Source organism: Lemur catta, chromosome X (assembly GCF_020740605.2).
Source record: "Lemur catta isolate mLemCat1 chromosome X, mLemCat1.pri, whole genome shotgun sequence".
Lineage (NCBI taxonomy): Eukaryota > Metazoa > Chordata > Mammalia > Primates > Lemuridae > Lemur > Lemur catta.
The window spans coordinates 24,778,756-24,806,138 of record NC_059155.1 but is presented as its reverse complement, the minus strand read 5'-3'; the positions used below and the strand labels follow the sequence as shown (position 1 = coordinate 24,806,138).

The window sequence follows — 27,383 nt, the reverse complement described above, 5'->3', positions numbered from 1 at the left end:
GGCCTAGTATCTAAAATTCTCAGTAAATGTTAGCAGTGGCTACTGCTATCATTATTATTGCTTAGTGCAAAAAACCTACAGGTTCAGAATGCATCATGTGGTAACTACAGTGGAACCACTATATGTTTAAATGACATGTTTGGTATATCAGTTTCCTAAGGCTACTGTAACAAATTACCCCAAACTGGGTGACTTAGCACAACAGAAATTTATACTTTCACAGTCCTGGAGGCTAGAAGTCTGAAATCAAGGTATCAACAGGGCCGCACTTCCTCTGGAGGCTCTAGGGGAGAAATCTGTCTTGCCTCCTCCAGCTTCCGGTGACTGTCAGCGTTCCTTAACTTGTGACTACGTAAATCCAATCTCTGCCTCTGACTTCATGTGGCTTTCTCCTCTTCTCCTTTTCTGTCTCTTATAAAGACACTTGTCCTTGGATTTAGTGCCAACTAGGTTAATCCAGGACATTCTAATCTCAAGATCCTTAATTTAATTACATTTGCTGCAACACTTTTTCAAAATAAGGTTTCATGCACAGGTTTCAGGGGTTATGACAAGAACAGACCATTTAACCCACTACACTTGGTAAGACATCTTGTCGTTTCATTTTCTCTATCTTCATCATCTTTTAGTTTGATACATCCTGAAAAAGGGTTGTATCATGTTATCTCAGATTTTGCCATGTCAAGAACCGGATATCATCAAAATTATGAAAATGGCAAAGTTTATCTTCAGTGACCTGTAATCTCCTCCTGGTCTCTTGCCTTCCCCTATGTGGCTCTTCTGTCCTTGCTCCTCTCCCTTGCACATAGCACCTTCATTCTGCCTACCTCCCAACTGCCACCCCCACTCAAGTCTTCCTTACTCTGAGCAGTGCCCCAAACTCTAGACTTATTTCTCTCCCTTCAAGTTCCCAATAATCTTTTTATTATATAGTTTAACAATGCTTCATTAGCTCATTTTCCCAACAATCTGGTGAGGAAGATAATACAGGTGTTATAATTGAGGGTTTTTTTTAATTGACACACTGGTTAAGCGTTATTTTCAGTAGACTGTTCAGTGGTTTTGAACTTCATTTTCTGACAGCAGAAACTTGAGTTAAACTTTCTTCAGAACTCCAGTAAATAAAGTGCATAAAAGTAAAGCTGCTCATGTGGACATGCAGGTATCTGGATTGTAATGGGATTATACCTTAGTTGTTGGTAGTTCAAGCACTGTGGACCAGCTGTCCCTTGACTCCAGAATCCATATAACTAACCCATTTCTAATGACGCTAAACAGATAGGGCCTTCTCAACCTAAAATATGCAAGTATGTACCAGCACTTTAAAGTTCTGATTAGTGATGCCAAATGATGAGCAAACTAGAGAACATTATTGTAATTTATTGGGAAGAGTCAGATTTTCAGCTTGGCAAGTGTTCAATTTTGGATTTATTCTAACACCTCACAAGTTTACTAAGTTACAGTTTTCAGTGCTTTCTCCATCAGTAAAAGGTTACAGAATTTCTATATATGTAGGAGTTCCTGTAAGGGAAAATATAGAAAAATATAATTCTCCCAAATTCAAGTACAAATGGTCTATCATTTCAAGCTCTCTTGGAAATAATCTAAAATCCCTTGCCCCATTGGGCCTCCCTGGCAAAACTCAAACAATGAATAATGTCAACTGTCAGCCTTGTCCCTACCTATACCTAGCAGCCAAGCTCTATTGGAGAAAAATTATACAGTTTGGGTAGATTGGTACCCACAAAAATTCACAGTCACCAACCTCACTTGGGCCCTCAACACTGCCCAGCAATATTACCGTATTCCTCAGGTTACCTCATTTTGTCATCCTCCATAATTATTTTTTCAGAATTTCTCTCCTTTTCTCAAACTTCTGACTACCCCTCTTTCCATTCATTCTCGATGGATGCCTTTGCCTCCTGCTTCACAGAGGAAATAACCATCATGTGAGAACTCCCTCAGTTTTCTGCCATCAAATCTACAATCAGATCGGGTGTGCACCCATGCTCTCTTTCTTCCTCCCATTACAATGCAGGAAGTGTCCTGTAAAAGGTCAGTCCCTCCACCTGTGCTCTGGATTCCACTCTTCTCCCACCCTCTCCCACATGTAAGTTTAACTCCAAAGTTTCTACTAGATCTTTCTCAAGAACTTTTAAACACGATCTTGTCTTTCCCACTTGAAAAAAAAAATATTCTTTTTTAATCCCACATTCTCCTCTAGCTAGTTAATTATCTCCTGCCTCCTTTAATGGTTCAACTTCACTTTTCCAGTTTCTTACCTTCCATTCACCCTTTTTCTTTTTCATTTGGAAACAATCACAAGCTTACTGAAAAGTGGAAGTACAATATAAAGAATTTTCCTCTGAAACATTTAAGAATAAGTTGTTGACCCATTTCTCCCAAATTCTTTATTGTGTATTTCCTAAAAACAAGGGCATTATTCTACATAACCACAATACAGCTATCAAAATCAGGAAACTAACATTCTTTCATTCATTCTTTTTTTTTTTTTCTTTTTTTTGAGACAGAGTCTCGCTCTGTTGCCCAGGCTAGAATGCCATGGCGTCAGCCTAGCTCACAGCAACCTCAAACTCCTGGGCTCAAATGATCCTCCTGCCTCAGCCTCCCGAGTACCTGGGACTACAGGCGTGTGCCACCATGCCTGGCTGATTTTTTATATTTTAAGTTGTCTGGCTAATTTCTTTCTACTTTTAGTAGAGAAGGGGTCTCGCTCTTGTTCAAGCTGGTTTTGAACTCCTGACCTCGAGCGATCCTCCCACCTTACAGACGTGAGCCATCACACCTGGCCAAAACTAACATTCATACATTACTACTATCTAATGCTCAAACTCAGTTTATGTTTTGTCGGTTGTCCCAGTAATGTCCCTTATAGCAAAAGGATCTCATTCAGAAACAAGCATTGCATTTTAGGTGTCATGTCCCTGTAACCTCCTTCAACTTCAAATAGTGCTTCAATGTTTCCTTAACTCTCATTGCTGACACTCCTGAAGATTGAACACCAGTTATTTTATAAAGTGCCCTCAATTTGGGGGTTTTCTAATGTTTCCTCATAATTAGATTCAGGTTATGCATCTTTGGCAAGAATATCACAGAATTAATACTGTTCTTCTCATTATATCCTATCAGGTGGTGCCCATTATTTGTCCCACTACTAGAAATGTTAACTTTGATTATTTAATTAAGATGGTATCCACCAGGCTTCTCCACTCTACTCTTCCCATCTCCACCTGTAATTAATAAGTATTTTGTGAGGAAGTACTTTGAAGCTATGAAAATATTCCATTACTCATCAAATTTTAATTTATTCATTCATTTATTTATACCTATTTGAACTCATGGTTTTCATATTATCAAATGGATTTTACTTTCTTACTATTTGTGTTTAATTTGATGCTCAAATTGTTCTGTTTTTGCCAGTTATCACCCCTTCAGGGTGGCTTTTGCATCTTTTTGATGTGTCCTCATCATTCCTTGAGCATTTTCTTACTTTCTAGCACAATAAGATGTTCCTGTCTCATCTTGAACTTTCCCATCCCTGTCCTTGGAATCAGGCATTTCTCCAAGAAGCCTTATTCCTTTCTTAGAATGGTATTTAGAAGCCAAGTTCTGGGCTCTAGGAGTGTTGATTGCTGTTGGGGTGCTGCTATTCCCAGGCCCTCACAGTGAACAGAGATAGGAAATATATACATACATTTACATACATAATATACTCATTTCTACCTATATTAATCTATCTATTTATCTGTCGGTCATCTATCCATAGAAAACCATGAGTTCCCATTGTTACCTCCAATTCCAATTCAACACCACAGAATTCATTCTTGTTTTCTTCTTTTTCCAATTTGTAACTCTCTTCTCTGACAATGTGAAACCCGGTTCCCCTTATCCTTAATATATTTACTCCAGACACTTGTCAACCTGTTTTGTTCTGTCTTCTACCCCATCACTCCACCAAAACAGCTGTCACTAAGTTACCAATGATCACCATTTTACTAAATACAATGAACACTTTTTAATCTTCCTCTTCCTTGACTTTTAGTAGCATTTGAGATAGCTAACTACTCATATTTATGGAAAACTCTCTTCCATTAGTTTTCATGATACTACACTCTCTTGCTTTTCCTTTTCCATCTGTGGTGAATCCTTCTCACTCTCTTTTGCTGGATCTTCCTCCTCTACTTGATCTTTAAATGTTAAAGTCCCTTGGTCTTAGGCCCCATTGATTTCTCATCTTACAACACCCACACCCTTGGTTTCAATGGCCATTTTTACTGACAACTTACAAATTTAGTCTCTAACCCTGACCTCTCTTCTTAATTCCAGATCCATAGATCCATCTGCCTACTTCACATCTTTACTCAGGTTTCTCACAGGCACCTCAGGTTAACATGTCTAAAGCTGAACTCATGATCTTCCCCCAAAACCTGTTCTTTCAGCAGACCCTATATTGATAAAAATAGCACAACTACCCACAGAGTTACCCATGCCAAACCTAAATGCCATTCATGACATCTCCATATCATTTCTGCCCTTTATCTAAATCAGTCACAAAGTCTTGTAATTCTGCTTCCTATAAATATTTTGAATACAATATTTCCCTCTTATCTGTGGGGGTTACATTCCAAGACACTCCATGGACGCCTGAAACCATGGATAGTACCAAAACCTGTAGATACTGTGTTTTTCCTATACAAACATGCCTATGGTAAAATTTATGAGGTAGACACAGTAAGAGATTAACAACAATAAATAATAAAATAGAACATTATAGCAATATACTGTAATAAAAGTTATGTAAATGTTCTCTCTCTCAAAATATCTTATTGTACCATACTCACCCTTTTACTTCTTGTGATGATATAATACGATAAAATGCCTGCATGATGAGATGAAGTGAGGTGAATGATGTAGGCATTGTGACACAGCATTAGGCTACTCTTGACCTTTTGATGATATGTCAGAGGGAGGTTCATCTGCTTCAGATGATCCTAGATCATCAAGCCATGACAGTGTTGATGGTTGGATGTCAGAAGCAGATGATGACAATAACTAATAGGTAGGTAGCATATACAGCATGGGTTCACCAGACAAAAAGATGATTGATGTCTGGATGTGATAGAGCAGGATGGTGCTACTCAGATTGCATGGTCTTGGGGCAATTTAAGACTTATGAATTATTTATTTGTAGAATTTTCCATTCAATATTTTTGGACCTCAGTTGATCATGGGTAACTGAAACCACATAAAGCAAAAATGCAGATAAGAGGGGGGACATACTGTACATCCATTTCTCTCTGTCTCCATTGCCTCCACCCTTGCCTTAGTGACTATTGTCTCTTACCCAAACTCTTAAAAGTCTCCTAAATGATCTTCTTAAATTTCCTCTTCTTCCTTCTACGCCGTTCTCTATATTATAGCCAAAGAGACCTTTTTAATGCAAACCCGATTTTTGTTACCCTCTACCACCTTACAATGTTTTTTTCCCACTCCCAAGACAATAAAGTCCAAAAATTTTACCAAGGCCTATGAAGCCCTGAATTCTCTGACCTCTCCTTCTCCAGTCCCATCTCATATCATTCATTCTATCTCTTTCTCTTACTCCTCTTCAGACATATATTATCCATTTAATTTCCCCCATCACCACATACATATACCCAGTCATCCTACAGGTTTCACCTTAAATGCCAACATCTGAAAGAGGTCAAAATTCTGATATCTCCAAGTTAAATTAGTTCACCCTGTTATAGTCTTCCATTTCACTCTGCATTGCTCCTTCATAGTACTTTTCTCAGTTTGTAGCTACATATTTCTTTGAGTATTTATGCAATATATTTTATGCTCCATGAAGACAGGAGCCATATATCTCTTTGTTGTTGTATTTCTGCCAATTGGCACAATGCTTTAACTCATGGTACACACCCAGCAAATATTTGTGGGATGAATGAATGGGCAGAAAGCTGAAAGGAAGGAAAGAAGGACAGAATGTTGATCCTTACAATGATAAATATTTGGGTGAAAGATAAATATTTTGGTCAAACATTTAGATGTACCAAAATAGTCACATATTTTAGGTTTATATAAATATAGGCAAACTATTTTTTTTCTCTTAAGTCAGGCATCAGAGCAGTCTGATTGGCTGGCTTCTGCTCACTTCATTTTGTGTCATTCAGAAATCGCTTTGTGATTTTGAAATCTTTTCTTAACTCAGTTGCTCAGAAATGAAATTGGATTGTATCCTGGACACAGCAGGAAAGTAATTTAAAGAACCCATGAACATTGTTGAAATTATCATGCAAGCTTATTAAATGCAATGTATATTTAAATTGAAAAAACTTTCTTTATTAAACCTAGATAGGTGAATTTTTACAGCTTCCAGCACTAAACTATATTAGGTTTGAGAGTCAGGTTAGATTAATTTCTAATCATTATGGAAATCATTTTTATTAAAAAGTGGAAAGTTAAGAATTTGACAGTTACAGGGTTTGGATAATTCTAAAAGGGTCATCATTTAAATATGCAGGGAAAGTAAAATCAGAGTGCTTTCATGATAAAGATGATTTTTTTATTTTATATGCTCGATTTTTAAAGCTGTTTTAATATTTAGGCTTGTTAAGGAAAATCTGAAATGTGGTTGAATATATTAAAACTAAAATAAGAGTTTTGACTTTCATTTCTTTTTATTAGAGCCAACCAAATAAACTGCAGCCTGGGCCTAGATAGTAAAATGAAAAAGATTAAGGGGATATTTTCATTTCTAGTATAAATCATCAACATATTTGTTTTTTATTTGTGAATATATTCTATAATTTTCAAGTGAGTTCATATTTTCTATTTTATAAAAGAATATTTCACATAATTGGAACTTCTTAGTTGATCGTTTGAATTTCAAATTATCTCCCTTTTTCTTTTTTGTTCCAGCTTTATTGCAGTATAATTTACAAATAAAATTGTATATATTTACGGTGTACAACATGATTTGTACACACACATTGTGAAATGATTACCACAATCAAGTTAGTTAACTCATCCATTACCTCACATAGTTACCTTTGTGTGTGTTTGTGTGTGTGAGAGTGTGTGTGTGTGTGTGTGTGTGTGTGTAGTGAGAACACTTATGATCTACTCTCTCAGCAAATTTCAAGTATACTTAATATCATTTCAATTTAAAGGACATTTAGGTTTCTTGGAGTGATTGGCTTAGAGGTCCATAAAACCATTAAGAAAAACTTCCCAAGTAGACGGCTGACAACAGAGTGGGAGGAAGCTGCTTCTGTCCTTTGAATTTGGACTGGTTTTGGTGCTCTTAAAAGTTGGAAACCAAACCGCAAAGGAGTACAACACTTTCATCCTCCAAAAGAGCAAGGGCATTTGTCTAATGTGTTTATTGGTAGATTTCAAGTGGCTGGGAAGTTGTACCTTGTGAGAACTGACCTTTGAAATCTCAACAAAAGTAAGCTATCCCCACATTCTAAGCCTTTCAAACCAATGATTCTATAGAAGTCCTCACTGAATGAAGATATGAATGAAAATAGAAATTCAGTACTTTTGAGTATCAAGCAGAGAAATTTAGAAAAAGAATTTCCAAGCATGTGAGAAAAGGCTATCTTTGTTCATAGCCACTAGTTTTTTGGGGGGGTATTTTTGTATTAAATTTTATTGTGTATGATTGAGGTTTACAACATGATGTTATGGGATACATGTAGATAGTAAAATGGTTACTATAGTTAAGTAAATTAACATATCTATCATCTCATATCTCACTTTTTTGTAACATAAGCAGCTAAAATCTACTTATTTAACAAAAATCCCTAATACAATACAATTTTATTAACTATAATCCTCATATTGTACGTTCAATCTCTAAAATTATTTGTCCTACATATCTGCTACTTTGTATCCTTTGACCTATCCATTCCTATTTCCTTCCTCTATCACTGCCCTGGTAATCACTGTTTTATTTTTTATCTCTGTGTGTGTGTATATATACATATATACATATATATGTACATATATATGTAAAAGATTCCACATATTATAGAGATCATGTAGTATTTGTCCTTCCATGTCTGGCTTATTTCACTTAACATAGTGTCTTCCAGTTCCATCCATGTTGTGGCACATGGAAGGATCCCTTTCTTTATTAAGGCTAAATAATATTCCATTATGCATACGCATGTATATGTGTGTGTACCTGTGTGTATATATCACATTTTCTTTATCCATCCATCTGCTGATGGACACTTAGGTTGTTTCCACATCTTATAGCCATTAGTTTTTATCTTGTTGCTTTGATTTAGTGTTAATCTCAGATAAGTGCATAAGAATTAACACTACCGCTTTTCCTGCCTTCTTCTTATATCCACAGCAGCACCTAGCATAGAGCTTACCCCCACACAACTATAAGCTAGCATGATAGAATCTTAGCTTAGTAAATACCAATCCATGCACCAGCTTAGTAAATATGTATCATTCTGCATCTTTTGCCACTACCTTAGATTCAACATATCCCAAACCAAACACAACTCTCATCCCAATCACTGCCTTTTCCAGACCTCTTGATTTCTCTTTATAGTGCCAACATTTTTCTCGTCACCCAGATTGAAAATTCAAGTCAGACACTTTTATGTTTATCAGTAATTTATTTAGTCAATGTATATTAAGTTCCAATGGGCCCTGAGCTACATGGGGTATTCAATAAATGTTTGCTAAATGAATTAATGAAAGAATCCCACAAATATTTATTGAGTGTTTATCATGTACTAGAAATATGGGAGAGAAAAAAAGAGATTAAGACCCAGCCACTGCCTTCACTGCCTTCATCAACTTATAATATGGTAGGGAGAAGAATGCATATGTATAAAAAGCTACAGTAAAAGATTATATGCAATAGCAGTTATAATATATGTGTAAACAAAGCTCTGTAAGAGCACAGAAGAGAGTGAAATCACCCCTGCCTTGGAGCATCATAGACCATGAACTATTGCCTGAAGAAGGTGTCCTTCAAGCTGCAAGTTGAAGGATCATTTGGGCAGGTAGAGATAGGCTGTGGGAAGGGCATCAAAGTGGGAAGGAAAACATGGTGGAGCCCCAGATGTACAAAAAGGAAGGTGATTCCAGGACAGGGCTAGCAATCAAATTTGTCTATAGCAAAATATGCAAGTAGGGAATAATGAAAGCCAAAGTCAGAAAGGTAATGACTGGAGCTTCGTTGGGAAGAGTTTAGATATCCAGCCTAAGGATTTTGGACTTCAGTGTGCTTTGGGAAACTATGAAATATTTTTGCATATAGTGTGTGACCAGAGCTGTGCTTTGTCCAGAGAAGAATAACCATGATGTTAAGGGTAAACAAACCATGTAATGTGAGCAACATTTGAAGGACTCAGTGATGGATAGAAGAAAAACCTTAATTGAGATCAAGTAGCTATTTTCAATTATCTACGGCACTGACTAGTGGAAGAGAGAGTATGCTAATGCTAATTTTTGGCAGATTTAAAAGACAGAAATAAAACCAATTGGTAGAATAAAGAGGATAGCAGATTTCAGTTCAAATAAACAAATTACTTTCTAATATGGACACATAAAAATAAGCCAGGAACAGAAAGTTAAACACCCATGTTCTTACTCTTATGTGGAAGCTATAAAAAGTTGATCTCATAGAAGTAAAAAGTAGAATAGAAGATACTAGAGGCTGAGAAGTATAGAGGGAAGGGAGGGATAAAGAGATTTGTTAAAGGATACAAAATTATAGTGGGATGGGAGGAAAACAGTCTAGTGTTCTATAGCACTGTAGGATGACTAGAGTTAACAATAATATATGATATGGTTTCAAATAGCTAAAAGGAGGATATTGAACATTCCCAACAAAAATAAATGATAAATGTTTGAGATGATGGATATGCTAATCACCCTCAATTGATCACCATACATATGTGTCATACATCACTATGGTTACTATAGCCTTGTAGTATAGCTTGAAGTCTGATAGATTGATGCTTCCCAATTTGTTCTTTTTGCTTATGTTTGCTTTGGCTATACAGGGTCTTCTCTAGTTCCATACAAAGCATAGAATTATTTTTTCTAGATCTGTGAAAAATAATGTTGGTATTTTAGTAGGGATTGCATTGAATCTGTGGATCACTTTGGGCAGTATAAACATTTTAACAATGTTGATTCTGCCAATCCATGAGCATGGTATGGTTTTCCATCTGTTTCCATCCTCTGCAATTTCTTTTCTCAGTGTTTTGTTATTCTCTTTATATAGGTCTCTCACCTCCTTAGTTAAATATATTCCTAGGTATTTTTTTTTGTTTGATGCTATTGTGAAAAGTATTGCATCTTCGATTTGATTCTTGGCTTGACTGTTATTGGCATATATGAAAGGTACTGATTTGTGTACATTGATTTTGTATCCTGAGACGTTGCTGAATTCATTCATCAATTCCAGGAGTCTCTTGGTTGAATCTTTGGGGTTTTCTAGATATAAGATCATATCATCAGCAAAGAGCAATAGTTTGACCTCTTCTGCCCCCCTTTAGATGCCCTTGATTTCATTTTCTTATCTGATTGCTCTGGCTAGGACTTCCAGCACTATGCTGAATAGATGTGGAGATAGTGGGCAACCTTGTCTCATTCCAGTTCTAAGCAGGAATGCTTTCAATTTTTCCCTTTTCAGTATGATGTTGGCTGTAGATTTGTTGTATAACCAAAACAGCATGGTACTGGCACAAGAACAGAGACATAGACCAATGGAACAGGACTGAGAACCCAGATATAAAACTATCCTAAAATTGTCATCTGATCTTTGACAAAGCAGACAAAAACATGCACCGGGGAAAAGAATCCCTGTTCAATAAATGGTGCTGGGAAAATTGGATAGCCACATGTAGAAGACTTAGGATCTGCACCTCTCACAAAAATCAACTCACGATGGATAACAGACTTAAACCTAAGGCATGAAACCATAAGAATTCTAGAAGAAAATGTTGGAAAAACTCTTATAGACATTGGCCTAGGCAAAGGATTTGTGAAGAAGACCCCAAAGCAATTGCAGCATCAACAAAAATAAATAAATGAGACCCGATCAAATTAAAAAGCTTCTGCATAGCCAAGGAAACTATGATTAAAGCAAACAGATACCTTACACAATAGGAGAAAATATTTGCATGCTACACATCCAATAAAGGGCTGATAACTAGAATCTATATAGAACTCAGGAAAATTAACAAGAAAAAATCAAACAACCCCATTAAAAAGTGAGCAAAGGACATGAACAGAAACTTTTCAAAAGAAGACAGACTAATGGCCAACACACACATTAAATATTGCTGAACATCTCTAATCATCAGGGAAATACAAATCAAAACCAAAATGAGATATCACTTAACTCCAGTGAGAATAACTATCATCAAAAAGTCCAAAAACAACAAATGTTGGCATGGATGTGGAGAGATAGAAACACTCATACACTGCTGGTAGGACTGCAAATTAGTACAACCTCTATGGAAATGAATATGGAGATACCTCAAAGAGCTAAAAGTAGAACTACCATTTGATCTAGCAATGCCACTACTGGGTATTTACCCAAAGAAAAAAAATGACATTCTATAATAAAGAACTCTGCACTCGAATGTTTATAGCAGCACAGTTCATAATTGCAAAGATGTGGTAACAACCCAAGTGCCCATCAATACCGGCATGAATTAATAACATGTGGTATATGTATACCATGGAGTACTACTCAGCCATAAAAAACAATGGTGAATTAATACTTCTTGTATTATCTTGGATGGAACTGGAGACCATTATCCTAAGTGAAGTATCACAAAAAATGGAAAAATAAGCATCACATGTACTCACCATTAAATTGGTACTAAATGATCAACACTTGTGTGCGCATATGGAAATAACATTCATTGGGTATCAGGCAGGTGGGAGGGGGAGGAGAGACTGGATATATTCACACCTAATGGGTGTAGTGTGCACCATCTGGGGGATGGGTACTCTTATAGGTCTGACTCAGGCGGTGCAAAGGCAATATATGTAACCATAGTGTTTGTACCTCCATAATATTCTGAAATAAAAAAAACACTGTGTATTCCATGAATATGTATAATTATTATTTGTCAATTAAAAACAAATTAAAAATAGAATTAGAATTGTTTGGCTTTCTGATGTAATAGTGGAACTTTGGGGAAAACAATGGAAAGTTAGGAGGTTTGTATGTCAAAGTAAGGGGTTGAACAGATGAATTTTAAAGTTCTCCCAAGCCTTAAGATTTTCTTATTCTAGCTTATAGTTGTGTGGGGGGTGTTTAAAAAGAGAACATAGCAGTTGAGAAATCATTAAGGAGGCTTTTGTGAGACTCAAGACAGAAGATGATGAAGGCCCAGATAAGTGTATTGGAAACAGAGATAATAATTGGTAACACATAGCACTTATTATGTTCTCAGCACTGTTGTAAGCACTTTACATTTGATCCTTGCAACAACTCCATTTTATGCATGGGAAACAAAAATGCAGAAAGATTTAATGACTTGCCCAAGGTCACATATTTAATCCATGGCTGAGCTAGGATTCCATCCCAGGAAATCAGGCTTCAGAGTCCAGACACTTAACTACTATGCTATCCTGGCTCGTCAGAAAGAGAAATAGAGGAGGTACTGAAAACAGAAGAATTTAAAAACCTAGTTAGACAGGAACATAAGGCAAAAGTAAGATGAAAGCATAATGTGAAGTTTCCTAGCCTTGGAAACCAGGAATATTATTGTGGTATTAACAAAAAATAGTGAAATCAGGATAAAGAACTGATTTTTGAGTAGAGATTAAAAGATGGCTTATAATCATGTTAAGTTTAAAGTGTTGGTGGCCTGGCCAAGTAAAAAGATATAGCATGCTATTTGTGAAATTGAGAGTGAGTCAAGAATTTTAATTTTGTCTAAATATTAGCTAGATCAATATACTACCTACTCATAGCTTTCCTACAGTATGGCATAACCTCAGTAGAATGTTGATATCATGAGACAATGATAGACATGAAGTCAAATTCTTTATTCCATTATTAATCTTTAGAAGAATGGGTGTGGTAGCTTTTAGGAAACAGAAAATATGTCTCTTAAAGTTCAGATGACACTAATACCCATAGAGCTTTTAAAATATTTTAGTGATGTTTATAGCAGCATAATTCACAATTGCAAAGATGTGGAAACAACCCAAGTGCCCATCAATACATGAGTGGATTAATAAAATGTGGTATATGTATACCATGGAGTTTTACTCAGCCACAAAAAAACAATGGTGATCTAGCACCTCTGGTATTATCCTGGATGGAGCTGGAGCCCATTCTACTAAGTGAAGTATCCCAAGAATGAAAAAACGAGCACCCCATGTACTCACCATCAAATTGGTATTAACTGAGCAACACTTACGTGCACATATAGTAGTAACATTTATCAGGTGTCAGGCAGGTGGGAGGAGGCAGGAGGGGATGGGTATATTCACATCTAATGGGTGTGGTGCACACCGTCTGGGGGATGGACACACTTGAAGCTCTGAAGCAAGGGCAATATATGTAACCTAAACATTTGTACCCCCATAATATGCTGAAATAAAAAAATGAAATTAAAAATAAATAAAATAAAATATTTTAGTGATTGCCATATTGTTAAAAAAAAAAGTATAAATTTTACAAAAACCAAATGTATTAAGTGGCACTAAGCCATGCATTTGAATGCTAGGTAGGGACATTTTTATGCCTTTGTCTTCATCATGCTGAGAATTTTGTTGACTTTGGGTTCTTTACATTACTTTCCTCCTTGTCATATTTATTTATAGTAGTAAAAATAAACTGTTGATGCATGGTCTGCTGGTCAATGATGGCAGCTTTGTAAATATGCATGCAACCCCTTGCCCAGGTTTTTGACAGAAAGCTGCTTTCCATGCCTTTGTAATGCCTGGAACATTCCTTCTGTATTAAGGATGCAGGAACCTACCAGAGTTGCAGAGGTTGCCTGATGATTGCTAGTATTATCCCTCTTGTGGACTCCAATTAGACTTCATTTTCTAAAGCATGGAGAGCCCTTAACAAGAGTGTTGAATGGGGTGGGGGTGACAATTCTGTGAGCTCTTTTTCATTCAGAGTAAATTCTTTAGTCTGCATGAAGTGCCCTTGTCCTTCCAACAAACGGCCTTGGCTTTCCTACTGAAGTATGCTATCAGATATGTTTGGGGCTTGAATGTGTCTGAAGATCTCTCAGTCTATCTTTGTACAGCTTCAGGGAACATGGACACTTCTCTGTTAAATTGGGAGGCTTATTACCTTAGAAAAACATCATGCAGGAGATTTAGTTGCACATCAAGGAGACTAATGAAAAATCATTTTGTGGAGAAGAGCGGTAATGTCAATTTTTTTTGAAGAAGGAAAAACAGGTCAAGTATCAGGGGAGGTACAGAAAATTCTGCCTAGTGCAATTTTAACATGATACCAAATCATTCCAAAAAGAGTGCTAAACTTTATGAAGAGTAGCTTTCTAACTTATCAAGAAATACTTCTTAAGTAGCCACTCTCAGTCAAGATGTAGTAATACTTGTTTCAGTAGTACTTGTATATAGTTTTATAAGTGAGAGCAATGTTTAATGAGGTCTAGGACATGTGTTTTATACTCCATGAACCAGTTAGGCTTGCTCTTTTAGATGGTCACAAACTGCAAATAGGTAGCAATGATGATAAGAAAGTCCAAGTTAAAAACTGTGGATGGACTAAAGCAAATTTTCTCATAGCTGAACAATCTCATGGCCTACAAGTAATGCTAGATCAGGAGGCTCGAAAGTTAATATTTGCTTCTTAAGGGTGATGGTTTTACCCTGAAAACTGATACCTATTGGGTCAAGTGATAACCATCTGTGAGGCAAGTGTCTAGATTTCAACATTCTTTGGTAATCGAGGATACTATTGGATAGGCAATAGTGTCAGATACATAATCAAAGGATTGAGACAGTTTTGCAGCCTGTAGTGATGTTTACCTCATCCTCAGTAGTTCAAGCTTCTGGTCACTAAACTAATCAAAATGTGACACTAGAGTTAGCGGAGAACATTTTATTTAGGAAACACAAAAACTGGATTTATTCCAAAGGAAACATTCTATATAGTGAAAAAGCCAGCTGACTATTTTATTGAATTCAGAAGTTGTAAGCCAGGCATAATATTTCTGTCTTGTCAGGTTTTCCAGATCTACCAAATAACAGTTAATTATTATATTTTATCAAGGAAATCCAAGGCCATGTGATAACCAAGATTCATGAAACATTAAACTGAAAGTCATTATAACTCTTCATCCTCAAGTACTAGATTCCTTGGGATTGTTGTTTTTATCCTTCAAGAACTTGAGACTCATCTCAAGATTTTGGGTCAGCTAAAGTGTGTTGTTGTTGTTACTGCTGCTAGTATGTTGCCATTTGTACAGCTAGAGCTAGCTGACCTTTTGTATCATTTCATAATCTCTTCAGTTAGAATGTTGTTCAGATGTAAGACAGTGTTGAGACTAGTAAGACATATTGAAGCATCATTGCAACGCTGGGGCTGAGGGACAAGTATTGTATGTCACGGGTTTCTGTGTTAAAATGAGAGATATACTATGTAACTCAAACACAGGAAATGTGATATGTAACTCACACTAAAATCAAGTCTTTGTCATAGCAAGGTACTTGTAAAGATCAGGTGGAGGTAGTATTGAATTTAACTCTATGTATTAATAATAAAATAGATAAGGCACATCATCAACTAATATTTTTTTTTTCAAATTACTTTGCAGGGAAATGGAAACCAAAAATATGTGTGTGCATGCATGTGTATGTGTGCATGCATGCATGCACATGTGTTCTATAAAGTTAACAGTGACTTATAATAGTCCCATCTCTACCAGAATATCTGCCACTGAGGGATGGAAGGAGTTGAAAGTAGTAAAATAAAAATGATTCAAATATTTGATAAGACAATACAGAGTACACAACCTTTTGTTCTTAATAATATTTATTATTCTTGGCTGACTCATTGCTTAGTTTTGGTGAAGATCCTGGTATACACGAAAAACTTTTCCAACCCTTGTGCTGCTTGGATTGGCACTGCCCACACTTACCAATATCATCTTACTTTTTTTCCTTACTGTTATTTCCCACATTCATTATGCAAAATGATGAGAAAATCCTTATAGTTTCTCCAACAAACATTGTAAAATCTAACAAAAGAGAGTCTTTATCTATTCAGGCTTGTTCGTTCCTGGTTCTTGACTTTCCTTTCCCTCCCAGCCTGATTTCCTCTGATCTGTAACTGATGATACTAGATGTTGGACAAGTGAACATGTAATAATTTCTTAATTTTTATGAATTTTTTTACATCAGAGTTGTCCTTTGTCTGTTTAGGATGCCATATTGTATTATTGAAAATGCTACATAAATATATATTTTAGAACTCAACTAATAACCAGATTTAATATTTTGGGGCATCCAACCAATATGATCATTGTCTAATGTTAGGCATAGCTGAAGAATTTACTGGGAACTTTTGTCTAAAAAGTGAATCTCAGAGAAATGGTTCTGAGGGAGGCTCTGAAGGATTTACTGTTTAATCAAATTGTTCTTTGTCAGCATGCAACAAAGAAGTGTTCCAGTTGTATCCAAGTTCAATTTATACAAGTGTTGTTCATTACTGACATGCATAAAGAAACTTATTAAAAATGAAATGTCTCAATAGAACTTTAAAGTGTCTGCCTATATTTTTCATGTTCTTTTCCAATACGTTCGCACAGAAGAATGTTTATATTTTAGCATTCTTTTGTCATATTTTATAGCCTGTAATGTTAATGTATTTTTAACCAGATAGAAAATATTACACATGGAATAGAACTATTCATGAGACAAATATATTAGAGAAAATTCATTTCTATCATGTTTATAAATTACACAATTGCCAGCATCTGTTTTCTGTTAGTCTTTCCCTGACACCAACTCTACTGCTGATTATAGGAAGATTGGGATTGAAAAACATCTTAGAATCAGTCCAGAAACTCCGTTTGGAACTTGATACAATTGCAGGAATGTTGATGCAGTTCAAAATGAGAAAGAAGTGCTTGTTGTTTAAGATATGCTTCTCCATTTGTGGTTATTTATTTCGTAGAGGATTCCCTTATTCATGAGGTTATTTTTTCCCACCTGGATTCTTGTGGTGCTGAAACTGTAAATCAGACTAGTGGTTGTGGCTTGTATCTGTGGAAGGCTTTGTGTTGAAGAGTGCAAGAGTTAGGTTAAGTCATATGTCCACTTATTTATTCCATAAAGTAGTCCCTAAAGACAGTCGTTTCTAACTGATTCTTTTATTTTTTCTTTTGTAAATTATTGTTAAATATTTCTGCCATTTAAAATGATATAATGAACAGCTATAAATTCACCACTTGGCTTTAAAAATTAACAAATGCGAACAAATCTCCATGTATCCTTTTGTGATCCCATTTACCTCCCTTCCTTGTAGCAGAAATCATTATCCTAAATCTAATCATTGCCATACACATTTTAGGCTTTTCCAAATATGTATATATCCATGAAATATATTATATTGTTCTACATGTGTTTCAATTTCATATGAATGATTTGCTTTCTTCCTTAATCATGGTTTTGAAGTTTATTCATAATGAGGCATGAACCTCTATCTTATTCAAGTAAACTCTTGTTATTTTTTGTACTGTATGAATACACTAAAATTTATATATCCATTTTCCTATTGATAGACATTTAGGTTAGGGCACACATTACATACACACACCCTAATTAATATGCTTCAAAATGTTCCTGGACATCCCTGGTCTTTTCCAATCCATATGGGTTTTAGGACCAAGATTTTCAAGCTCTATGAAAGATATTGGGATATTGACTAGAATTACGTTGAATTTATAGAACTAGTAGAGAAAAATTGGCATTCTAATGATATTGAGGCTTGTAAGCCATGAACACAGTATATCTCTTCATTGATTGGGTCTTTGTATGTGTTCTTCAATAAAGTTTTAAAATTTTATGTAAAGGAGTATTGAACTTTGTTTTGCTATTATTGTGAATGAGATATATTTTTTAAATCACATATTGTAATTGGCTGTCCCTGATATCTAGATGTGCTGTTGATATTTTTTTCTTTTGATCTTGTATCCAGCAACCTTGTTATCCTCTCTTCTGGTTTTCATAGTTTACCTGTATATTCAATTTTATCTCTTCCTTTCCAGGCATTACATATTTTATATATTTGGTTGCCTTATTGTGTTAAGATATCCAGTACAACATTGAATTAGAAGCAATAGTTAATTCTAATACTTTTTCTGACTTTAAAAGGAATATCCCTATAATTCTATTACTGTACTAAGTATTATGCTTACTATAGAATTTTGATAAATCACCTTTATCATGTTCAGTTAAGTTCCCTTCTAGTCCTATTTCACTAGGAGATTATATCATAAATTTTAGATAGTGTTTTTTCTGCATATAAGATTATAATTTTTCTTTGATCATTATGAAATAAGTTAAAGTAAAATGCAATAATTAAATGATGAATTACATTAACAGATTTTCTAAAGTTAAACAATCCTACTAGCATTCATGCTTACTTAGTTTTGATTTCTACATTGGTATATGCATATGTGTGTGTGCATTGTTAGTTTGATTTTCATATATTTTATTGAAGATATTTTTGCAGCCAATGTTTATAAGTGAGATTTGCCTATTAAAAAATCATTTCTAGAGCCAAATACAGTGGTACTTGATGCCTGTAGTCCAGGTTACTTGATAAGCTGAGGTAGGAGGATTGCTTGATCGCAGGAATTTGAGTCCAGTGTGGGCGACATAGGAAGACCTTGTCTCTAAAAAACAAAACAAAACAAAAAAATAATTTCTCCTCTTCTTACCCTTTGTCAGAGCTAGATCACAGTAGTCTCATAAAATGATTCAGGAAGCTTTCTCCCTATTCCTATTTTCTGGTATAGTTTAAAATAGAGATTATCTGTCCTTTGAAATTTTGGCAAAATACACCTGTAAAACCATCTGGGCAATTTTCAGTGTTTTTAATGTGTATTCAGGTTTTCCATTTCTTCTCAATCCTATTTGTTTTCTTGAAAAATGTCTACTTCATCTAAGATTTCAGACTTACTGGCATAAAAATGTCATAGCATTCTCTCATTTATTTTTAAATTTGAATCTTTAATGTTTATTTTATCTTTTTTTTAAGCTCTACCTTGCCAGAGGTTTGTCTATTTTTTTTAATTCATGTCAAAGACCCAGATGCCAGTCGTGTCAATCTCTATTATTTCTTTGTTTCTGATTTCATTAACTTGTGCTCTTATCTTTATTGTCTCCTTCATCTACTAATATGTAGTCCTTTTGTAACTCCTTTAGTTGGACACTTTGCTCATTAAATTTCAATTGTTCTTTTCTATTACATGCATTTAAGGCTGTAAATCTCTTCTAAGTTACTGTCTAAACTGTATCCCACAAGTTTTTATAAATAGTATTTCATTGTTATTCAGTTCTTAATTTCCAATATGATTTTTGAAATGTAATCCATGACTTATTTTAAAGTGTGCTTTTAAAGAACACCTTGGATTTTTCTTTTGTTATCTTTCTGTTCATTGATTTCTAATTTTACTGCATTTTGCTGAAACCGTGTGATCTGTATGATGTGGAATCTTTGCCATTTGTTGAGCCTTGCTTTGTGGACTAATCTTGGTCAGTTTTTGTGAGTTATTCTGTGTGTGCTTGAAAATAATATGTATTGTATAGTCATAGCTTTGGCATTCTATATATGTCCATTATATTAAATATTAAATTATATTGTTAATTGTACTACTCAAAGTTTCTACATCCTCTCTAATTTTTGACCTTATTACTAATTGTGAAATTATCAAATTGTTTTATTATAAGTCTGTCTATTTTTGCTTTATGTATTTGGAAGCTACATTTTCAAACAAGGTCTGGATTGTTACATCTTCCTGGTAAATTATTCCTTTTATTATGTAATGACTCTCTTTATCCATAATTATGCTGTATGCTTTGAAGTCTATTTCATCTGATAATATTATAGTAACACTAAATTTCTCTTGGTTGCTATTCTATTATGTTTTTTCTTTTTATTACTAATTTTTTATATTAGTATGTTTTCAGCTCATCTCTTACCAACAAAAAGAATATACTAGATTTTGTTTTTCTTTCAGTTCCAGATCCTCTCTCTTTTCAATTGCAAGTTCAGTTGGTTTTTATTTACTAGGATTATGGACGTGTCTGGATTTGTATCCTATCATCTTCTTTTGTGTCTTCTATTTCCAGTGTTTATTTTTTCTTTGACTTTTACCCCTTTCTGCCTTTTCTTTGATTGAGTTATCTTCATTTTTCCCCCCTCTTCTAGTTAGACAGTTATATATTCTGTTGCTGTTCTTTTAGTGGTTACCTTTAATTTTTAAGATTTTACTGATATATATACAGAAATACACACAGAAAAATACAAAGGTCATAAGTGTACAGCTCACTGAATTAGCTTGTTAACCACCACCCAGATCAAAATATAGGCTCCTACCCTCAGAAGCCCCCTTTGTGCCCTGCCCCAGTTTCCTTCCTCTTTCCCTCCTCCCCAAGGTAACTACCCTGACTTCTAATGCTTGCTTTTTGAAAATTTTATTAGAGGAATTTTACAGTATGTATGATTTTGTGTCTGATTTCTTTCACTCAGCATTATTTTTCTGAGATTCATCCATACTATGGCATGTTGCTGTAAATCATCCATTCGCATTGTGGTATACCATTTCTTCACATAATTACCATAATTAATTATTCATTCTTTTGCTGATGGATATTTGAGGTATTTCCATTTTTTTGGCTAGTACGTATAATTCTGCAATGAACACTTTTATATTAATACATATCTTTGATGAACATTTGCTGGCTTGCACTTCTGTTGAGGAAATACTAAAGTGGAATTGCTGAGTCACACCGTATACATTTATCCAACTTTAGCAGATAATTTCCAATAGTTTTCCAAAGTGGTTGTACCAATTTGCACAACCACCTATGGTATATGAGATTTTCTATTACTTCACATTGTCACCAACACTTATGCTATTACTTACTGTCAGTCTTTTAAATTTTAGCCATTCTTAGGGGTGTGCATGGTATTTCAGTATCATTTCAATTTGGATCTCCCTTTAAGTGATGGTGTTAAGCACCTTTCCATATATGTTTGGCTATTTGGATATCCAATTTTGTGAAGTGTCTACTTAGGCTCCTTGCCCATTTTTCTATTGGGTCATGTGTCTTTCTATTACTGATTTGAAGAAGTAGTTCTTTGTGTATTCCAAATACAAGCTCTTCAACTATACATACTGTAAATATATATGCTATAAATATTAATATATTCTAGCTCTATACTCTATAGCATGCCTTTTCTCTGTCTTTTGGTAAGAAGTTCTTAATTTTGATGTAGTTCAATATATTATTTTTACCTTTATGGTTAGTATTTTGGGGTACTTTTTAGGAAAATTTTTTCTACCCTAAGATTATAAAGTTATTTTCTTATGTTGTGTTCTAGAAGCTTTGTCAGTTTATGTTTACTACATTCTATTTGGAATTGATTTCATGTATAGAGTGAACTAGAAATATCTTTTTTTTAGTGGATATTGCATTTCCCAGAACCATTTAATTTAAAACAATAGTCTTTTCCCATTGTCTATAGTGCCACCTTTACGATAAATCAAATGTCCTTGCATGTGTGGGTGTTTGATCTATTTGCCATTGTGCCAATACTCACTGTCTAAATTAACATAACTTTGTAGTAAGTCTTGCTATCAGCTATAGTATGTCTTCTTACCTCATTCTATTTCTTCCTTTAGCTGATTAATATTCTCTCATATGCGCAAACACAAAACCACTGAGATATGGATTGGTGTTACATTGAATCTACAAAACAATTTGGGGAAAATTGGTATCTTTCAAAATTGAGTTTTCCAATCCATGAACATGACATAACTTTCCATTTATCTAGATCTTCTTTAATTTCTCTCATAAATTTTTATAGTTTTCAGTGTAGATCTTGAACATATTTTGTCAGATTTTTTTTTACTAGGTGTATAAAATCATGATACAATTGTAAATGGCGTTTTTAAATTTTCTCATTGTTTGCTGCTGATATATAGAAATAAACATATATTTGCCTAGTATATAGATATCTTATTACATTTATGTATTAATTCTAATGATTTATAGATTATTTCTGACTTTGTACATGTACAATGGTACTGTCTTTGAATAATGATGTCTTTATTTATTCCTTTTCAATGTTTATACATTTTTTCTTTGTCTTACATTGTTTCACTGGCTAGGACAAATCCAGAATTATGTTGTATAGAAGTGATTATCATAGGCATCCCTTCTCAGTCTCAATAATACAAGAAGAGATTTCAACATATCTGTTAAATATGATGTTTGCTGTGGGGTTTTTGTAGCTAATCTTTATCAGATTTAAAGTTCCTTCTAGTCTTAGTTTGCTGCAAGTTTTATTATGAATGGATGTTTAATATTTTATCAAATGCTTATATATCTATTGAGATGATCGTGTGATTTTTCTTTTATTCCATTTTATGTGATGAATTACATTGATTTTCAAATGTTTTCAAATGGTTAAAGTATTCCTAGAATAAGCACAAATTGGTCATGATATTATTTCTTGTTATGTTGTGCTAGATTTGCTATGTTAATATTTGTTTATGATTTTTGCATCCATGACTTAGATCTTCATGAGTGAGATTAGCCCTTAATTTTTTTATAATATTCTCGTCAGAATTTTATATCAGTGTTATGCTGGCCTCATAAAGCACATTGTGAAGTGTTTCCTTGTTTTCTATTTTTTGGAAAAATTTATTCAAAGTTGGATATTTTTCTTCCTTAAAAGTTTGGTATATTTACAAGTGGAGTCATTTGAAACTGGAGTTGACACTGCAGGAATTTTTTAATTTTTAATTTTTAATTATTATGGTACATAATATTAAATATTAATAAATTCTTTTTAAATATTCAAAAATAAATAAATTCTTTGCCTAGGCTGATATCTAGGAGTGTTTTTCCAACATTTCAACATTTTCTTCTAGCATTATTATGGTTTCATGCCTTATATTTAAGTCTTTTATCTGTCTTGAATTAATTTTAGTGAGTGGTGAGAGGTAGGGATCCTGTTTCAATCATCTGCATGTGGCTATCCAATTTCTCCCAGCACCATTTATTGAATAGGGCTTCTTTTCCTGAATGTGTATTGTTATCTGCTTTGTCAAAGATCAGTTGGCTGTATGTGAATGGTTTTATATCTGGGTTCTCTGTTCTGTTCCATTGGTCTGAACATTGTCTCTATTTTTGTGCCAGTACCATGCTGTTTTGGTTATTATAGTCATGCAGTATGGTTTGAAGTCTGGTAATGTGATGCCTCACTATCTCACTGAGATTGTACCTTTTCAATGGTCCCAACTTTATGCTACAGTTTCAGACTGGCTACCCATCTTAAATGGGCCTAAGACCTCATTTCTTTTTCCTTTGTGGACATAAATACCCAAGAACCTAGTCATATTATAATTGGGTCTAATAACCCTCAAGACTGCCAGAGGATTGACTCATATGCTTGCTGCTTCTACTCTTAGCATCCTCTTTGCTTCTGGAACTTGAGAATTTCTCTTTTTGTGATCAAAGACATGGAATTTTAAAATTATTACATTATATCCAACATTTCTAATAGTTTACATTGAGATGGTTGAAGAACAGCCTAATCTGCCATTTTGCCAATATTGTTTACCTAGTCCTATTACTTTTCAGACAAAAACCAGAATGATATACTCCCCTATGCCTAACATTTATAGTTGTATAAAGCAATATATGAAAATGTTTGCCTCTAATTGTTCTAGTCTGCTCTGACTTGACTGGCTTTGACCATTTAGCTCCCTAATCTTACAAGGGCCCTTTTGGTTCAGCGTTTAGTGTCTTGGGAAGAGCCCATTAAGGGGAGCAGAAACACAATCCCAGCTTCACTACAAGAACTGAAATTATAAATCCTGATTATCAGTCAGAGATTCAGACCAAGATACAAGGACCAGGGGCTCTTTTGAAATAATTCTGCCTGAGCTACCTCTTATTAGCAAAGGCCCAACTTTTTAAAAAATATTTTTCTGTATCTTAGACTTTTCTTACAACCTGATGACCTCACACACAGCTTTCCATTCTCTCTTCCACCCATTCCAATCTGACTTTACATATACCACTTTATCAATACAGCTCTTCCTAAAGTAACCAACAATTCCCATGTTGATAAATCCAATGAGCACTTCTCTGCCTGAGTCTTACTTGACCTTTCAGCAATCTTAAATATAGTTAACCACTCCTTTCTAGAAAAGTGTCCTCTTTGGATTTTAGTTACACTACAATATCCTGGATTTCTTCCTATCACTCACTGCCCTATCCATCCCAGTCTCCTTTGATGGTTCTTCTTTTTCTACCTAATCTTTAAATCATTGAATGCTTCAGGGCTCATTCCTGGGGCTCTTCTCGTCTCTCTTAGGGATATCAACCAGTTCCATGCCTGTAAATACTACCTATGTGCTAGTGACTGCCAATTCTGTATCTCTAACCCTAGCCTGTGAGAATCATGTATCCTATTGCCTAAATTGACATCTTCACTGATTTTTCTATACATATCTTAAGGTTAATATGTTCGATCTTCCTCCTTTATTTTTCCCTCAGCCTTTTGCATTTCATTATTGGCAGCATTATCTATCCACTTACTTAAGCCAAACTTTTATTTTTACCTTTCCTTCATCCCCCATATTTAATCTTGAGGAAATCCTGTTTGGTTATACTCTAAAATATATCTCAAATCTGTCCAATGGCTCTGTGAGTTGTAAATATTTTTTATTCCTATTGTATTCTTACACAAGCAGAGATTAAGAGAGCATGTTAGTAAATTGCCTAAAGGTGCATAGCTATGAAGCAGAGGAATTAGGCATGCAGGTATCTTTATTTCAAATCTACTACTCTTTTCATCATACCCTGACCCTCAAAGAATACTTGTTAATAAATTAGTGAATGGATTGATCCAGATTATAATAAAATCTATAATTATGGCTTATCAGAAGAATATTATCACCTATTGAAAAATAACTCTGCTATCTATGTAGTATATTAATATCAATACTTTGTAATATATAAAACCAGTTTCAGAATTTGAGACTATGAAAGAGACAACTTGGTTTCTAGAACACCCTCTTTTTCCTTCAAGGATATATGACCAATTATACCCAGAACCTACTGTATTCTTTCAATAGGCTTTTATCCTACTTCTCCTACTCCAGCAAGGGAATTAGATCAAGAAAGAGGCTTGTCAAGCTTTCATTTTGGTTTTTCTACTGTCCTGATTTTATTAATATTCAATGTTTCTAATATAAAAGTCAAAAGGACCGAGGAGAGAACATCAGCAGAGCCAGTACATGCCATCATTATATTGGCTAAATACTGAGTAACATTTCAAGATAAGAAGGCTGTGTACTTTAATCAACAGAAGTCATTGATATGCTCAAAATAAATGCAAATATTTTTAGTATGATCAGAGAAACTGGTTGGTTGCCATCATTGGCAGCTTTACCTTTTGTATATTATGAATTTTATTAGAAAGTTATCTTTCCAATTCTTGAACCTGTCTTTCTGAATGAAGTTAGGGCAGTATTTTGCTGAGATTTTTTTTCCAAATGATTTCTTACAGTATCACAAAATTCCTGCAACGTTATTTGTGATCTTACCCAATTTTTAATGAAACCTGCTTGGTATTTGTTTGGCATTAATTTCATTTCTAAGCCTTGAATGCCATTATCATTTTATGGACTTCTCAAAATCAATTTGGCTTAGAGTTTATTTTATAGAGACTTAACTACCTTTTTTTACAGAGTCCCTTGTACATTCAATCAGATGCTGGAGATCTTTGTGACATTTTGTTTATAAAAAATGTTTATAAACATTTTGTTTAAAATATAAGTATAGACTGGGATTTTTGGTAATTCTAATGTTTTGGGGAAAGAATATATGCAGATTTTAAGAAAATATGTTAATGTGTCTTCTTTGGATTCCCCGCAGAGCTCTGTACCATGGAGTGTGGAAGCCATGGGGTCTGCTCAAGGGGAATTTGCCAATGTGAAGAAGGCTGGGTAGGACCAACATGTGAGGAACGTTCCTGTCATTCTCACTGTGCTGAACATGGCCAATGCAAAGATGGAAAATGTGAGTGTAGCCCTGGATGGGAGGGCGACCACTGCACAATTGGTAAGTATCACCATACTTTAACTAAAGTAAATTGGATTAATTGAATTAAGAGTAGTCTAATGAGTTAATCACCAGCCTTTTAGTAGAATTTGAGATTGGAAAAGAGGAGGAGGAGGAGAAGGAGGGTTGGTTATAAGTTGGAAAGTTTCGTGAAGTGGGAGGTTTCTTCTTTCATTGATAATATCCAACTTATTTCTTGTGTCATTTCCTTTCTCATTACTTCAATATTTCTAATGTTTTCTGCTTTCAAGTGCTTTGAGTTACTCAAGTGAAAGATGATACATTGGAATAAAGTGTCATTAGTTAATAAGAGAAGTGCTTTTGTTGTGAAGGTAACATTCACTTCCCATTTTTCCTTTTGAAAAGTATAGGTTGTTTTGGTTGAAAGCACTTAGAGGCAATTTCATTAAATGGGACTACTTTAACAGGGGCCATTCAATATCATTAGAGGCTGTCTTTAATGTATATGAGGAAGGCACTCCTGACCTATCATCAATAGAACATTTATGTTGAATTGTTTATCCGGTAGTATAGAGAGTTGGTACTGAAGTATCCACCCTCTCTCACCCCTTGTCACCAATTTCACAAATTTTCAGGATACTGTCTGGGGAAACAGTCTCTGGGCATGAAAAAGCCTACGTAATAATAAATCTATCATGTGATATTCACACTATAAAAGGCACTAATAATAGTTAAGATTAGTTATAAAACACTTTATTTTTCTGAAAAACAATCAAAACCCTTGACATATGCACATATTTTCCACAAAGGTCTCTTTTATATACAGAGGGACAAGTATAAGTCCCATTGTTCAACTAAGGAAAGTGGATCACAGAGTGCTCCAGTGGCATTCCATGAGTACACAGAAAATCCATGCAGAGCAAAGGCAAACGTGGGCCTCTGAATACCCGATTCATTGTGGGCCTTCTTTCTACTGCTAGACTGTACTATAGCTTTCATTTTTAGGTGAAAGTATTTTGTTATAATGGTTGGAACCT

The 27,383-nt window shown here is 34.6% G+C and overlaps 1 protein-coding gene across 1 annotated transcript in view; it reads left to right on the top strand.

Annotated features, from left to right (window-relative positions):
• The window catches only part of TENM1 (teneurin transmembrane protein 1), a 523,494-nt gene that overhangs the window by 326,910 nt on the left and 169,201 nt on the right, over window positions 1-27,383 (top strand). Inside the window, exon 12 of the mRNA XM_045538891.1 lies at window positions 26,200-26,385. Within this exon, the coding sequence (XP_045394847.1) occupies window positions 26,200-26,385 (186 nt within the window). The remainder of the gene's footprint in view (window positions 1-26,199; window positions 26,386-27,383) is intronic.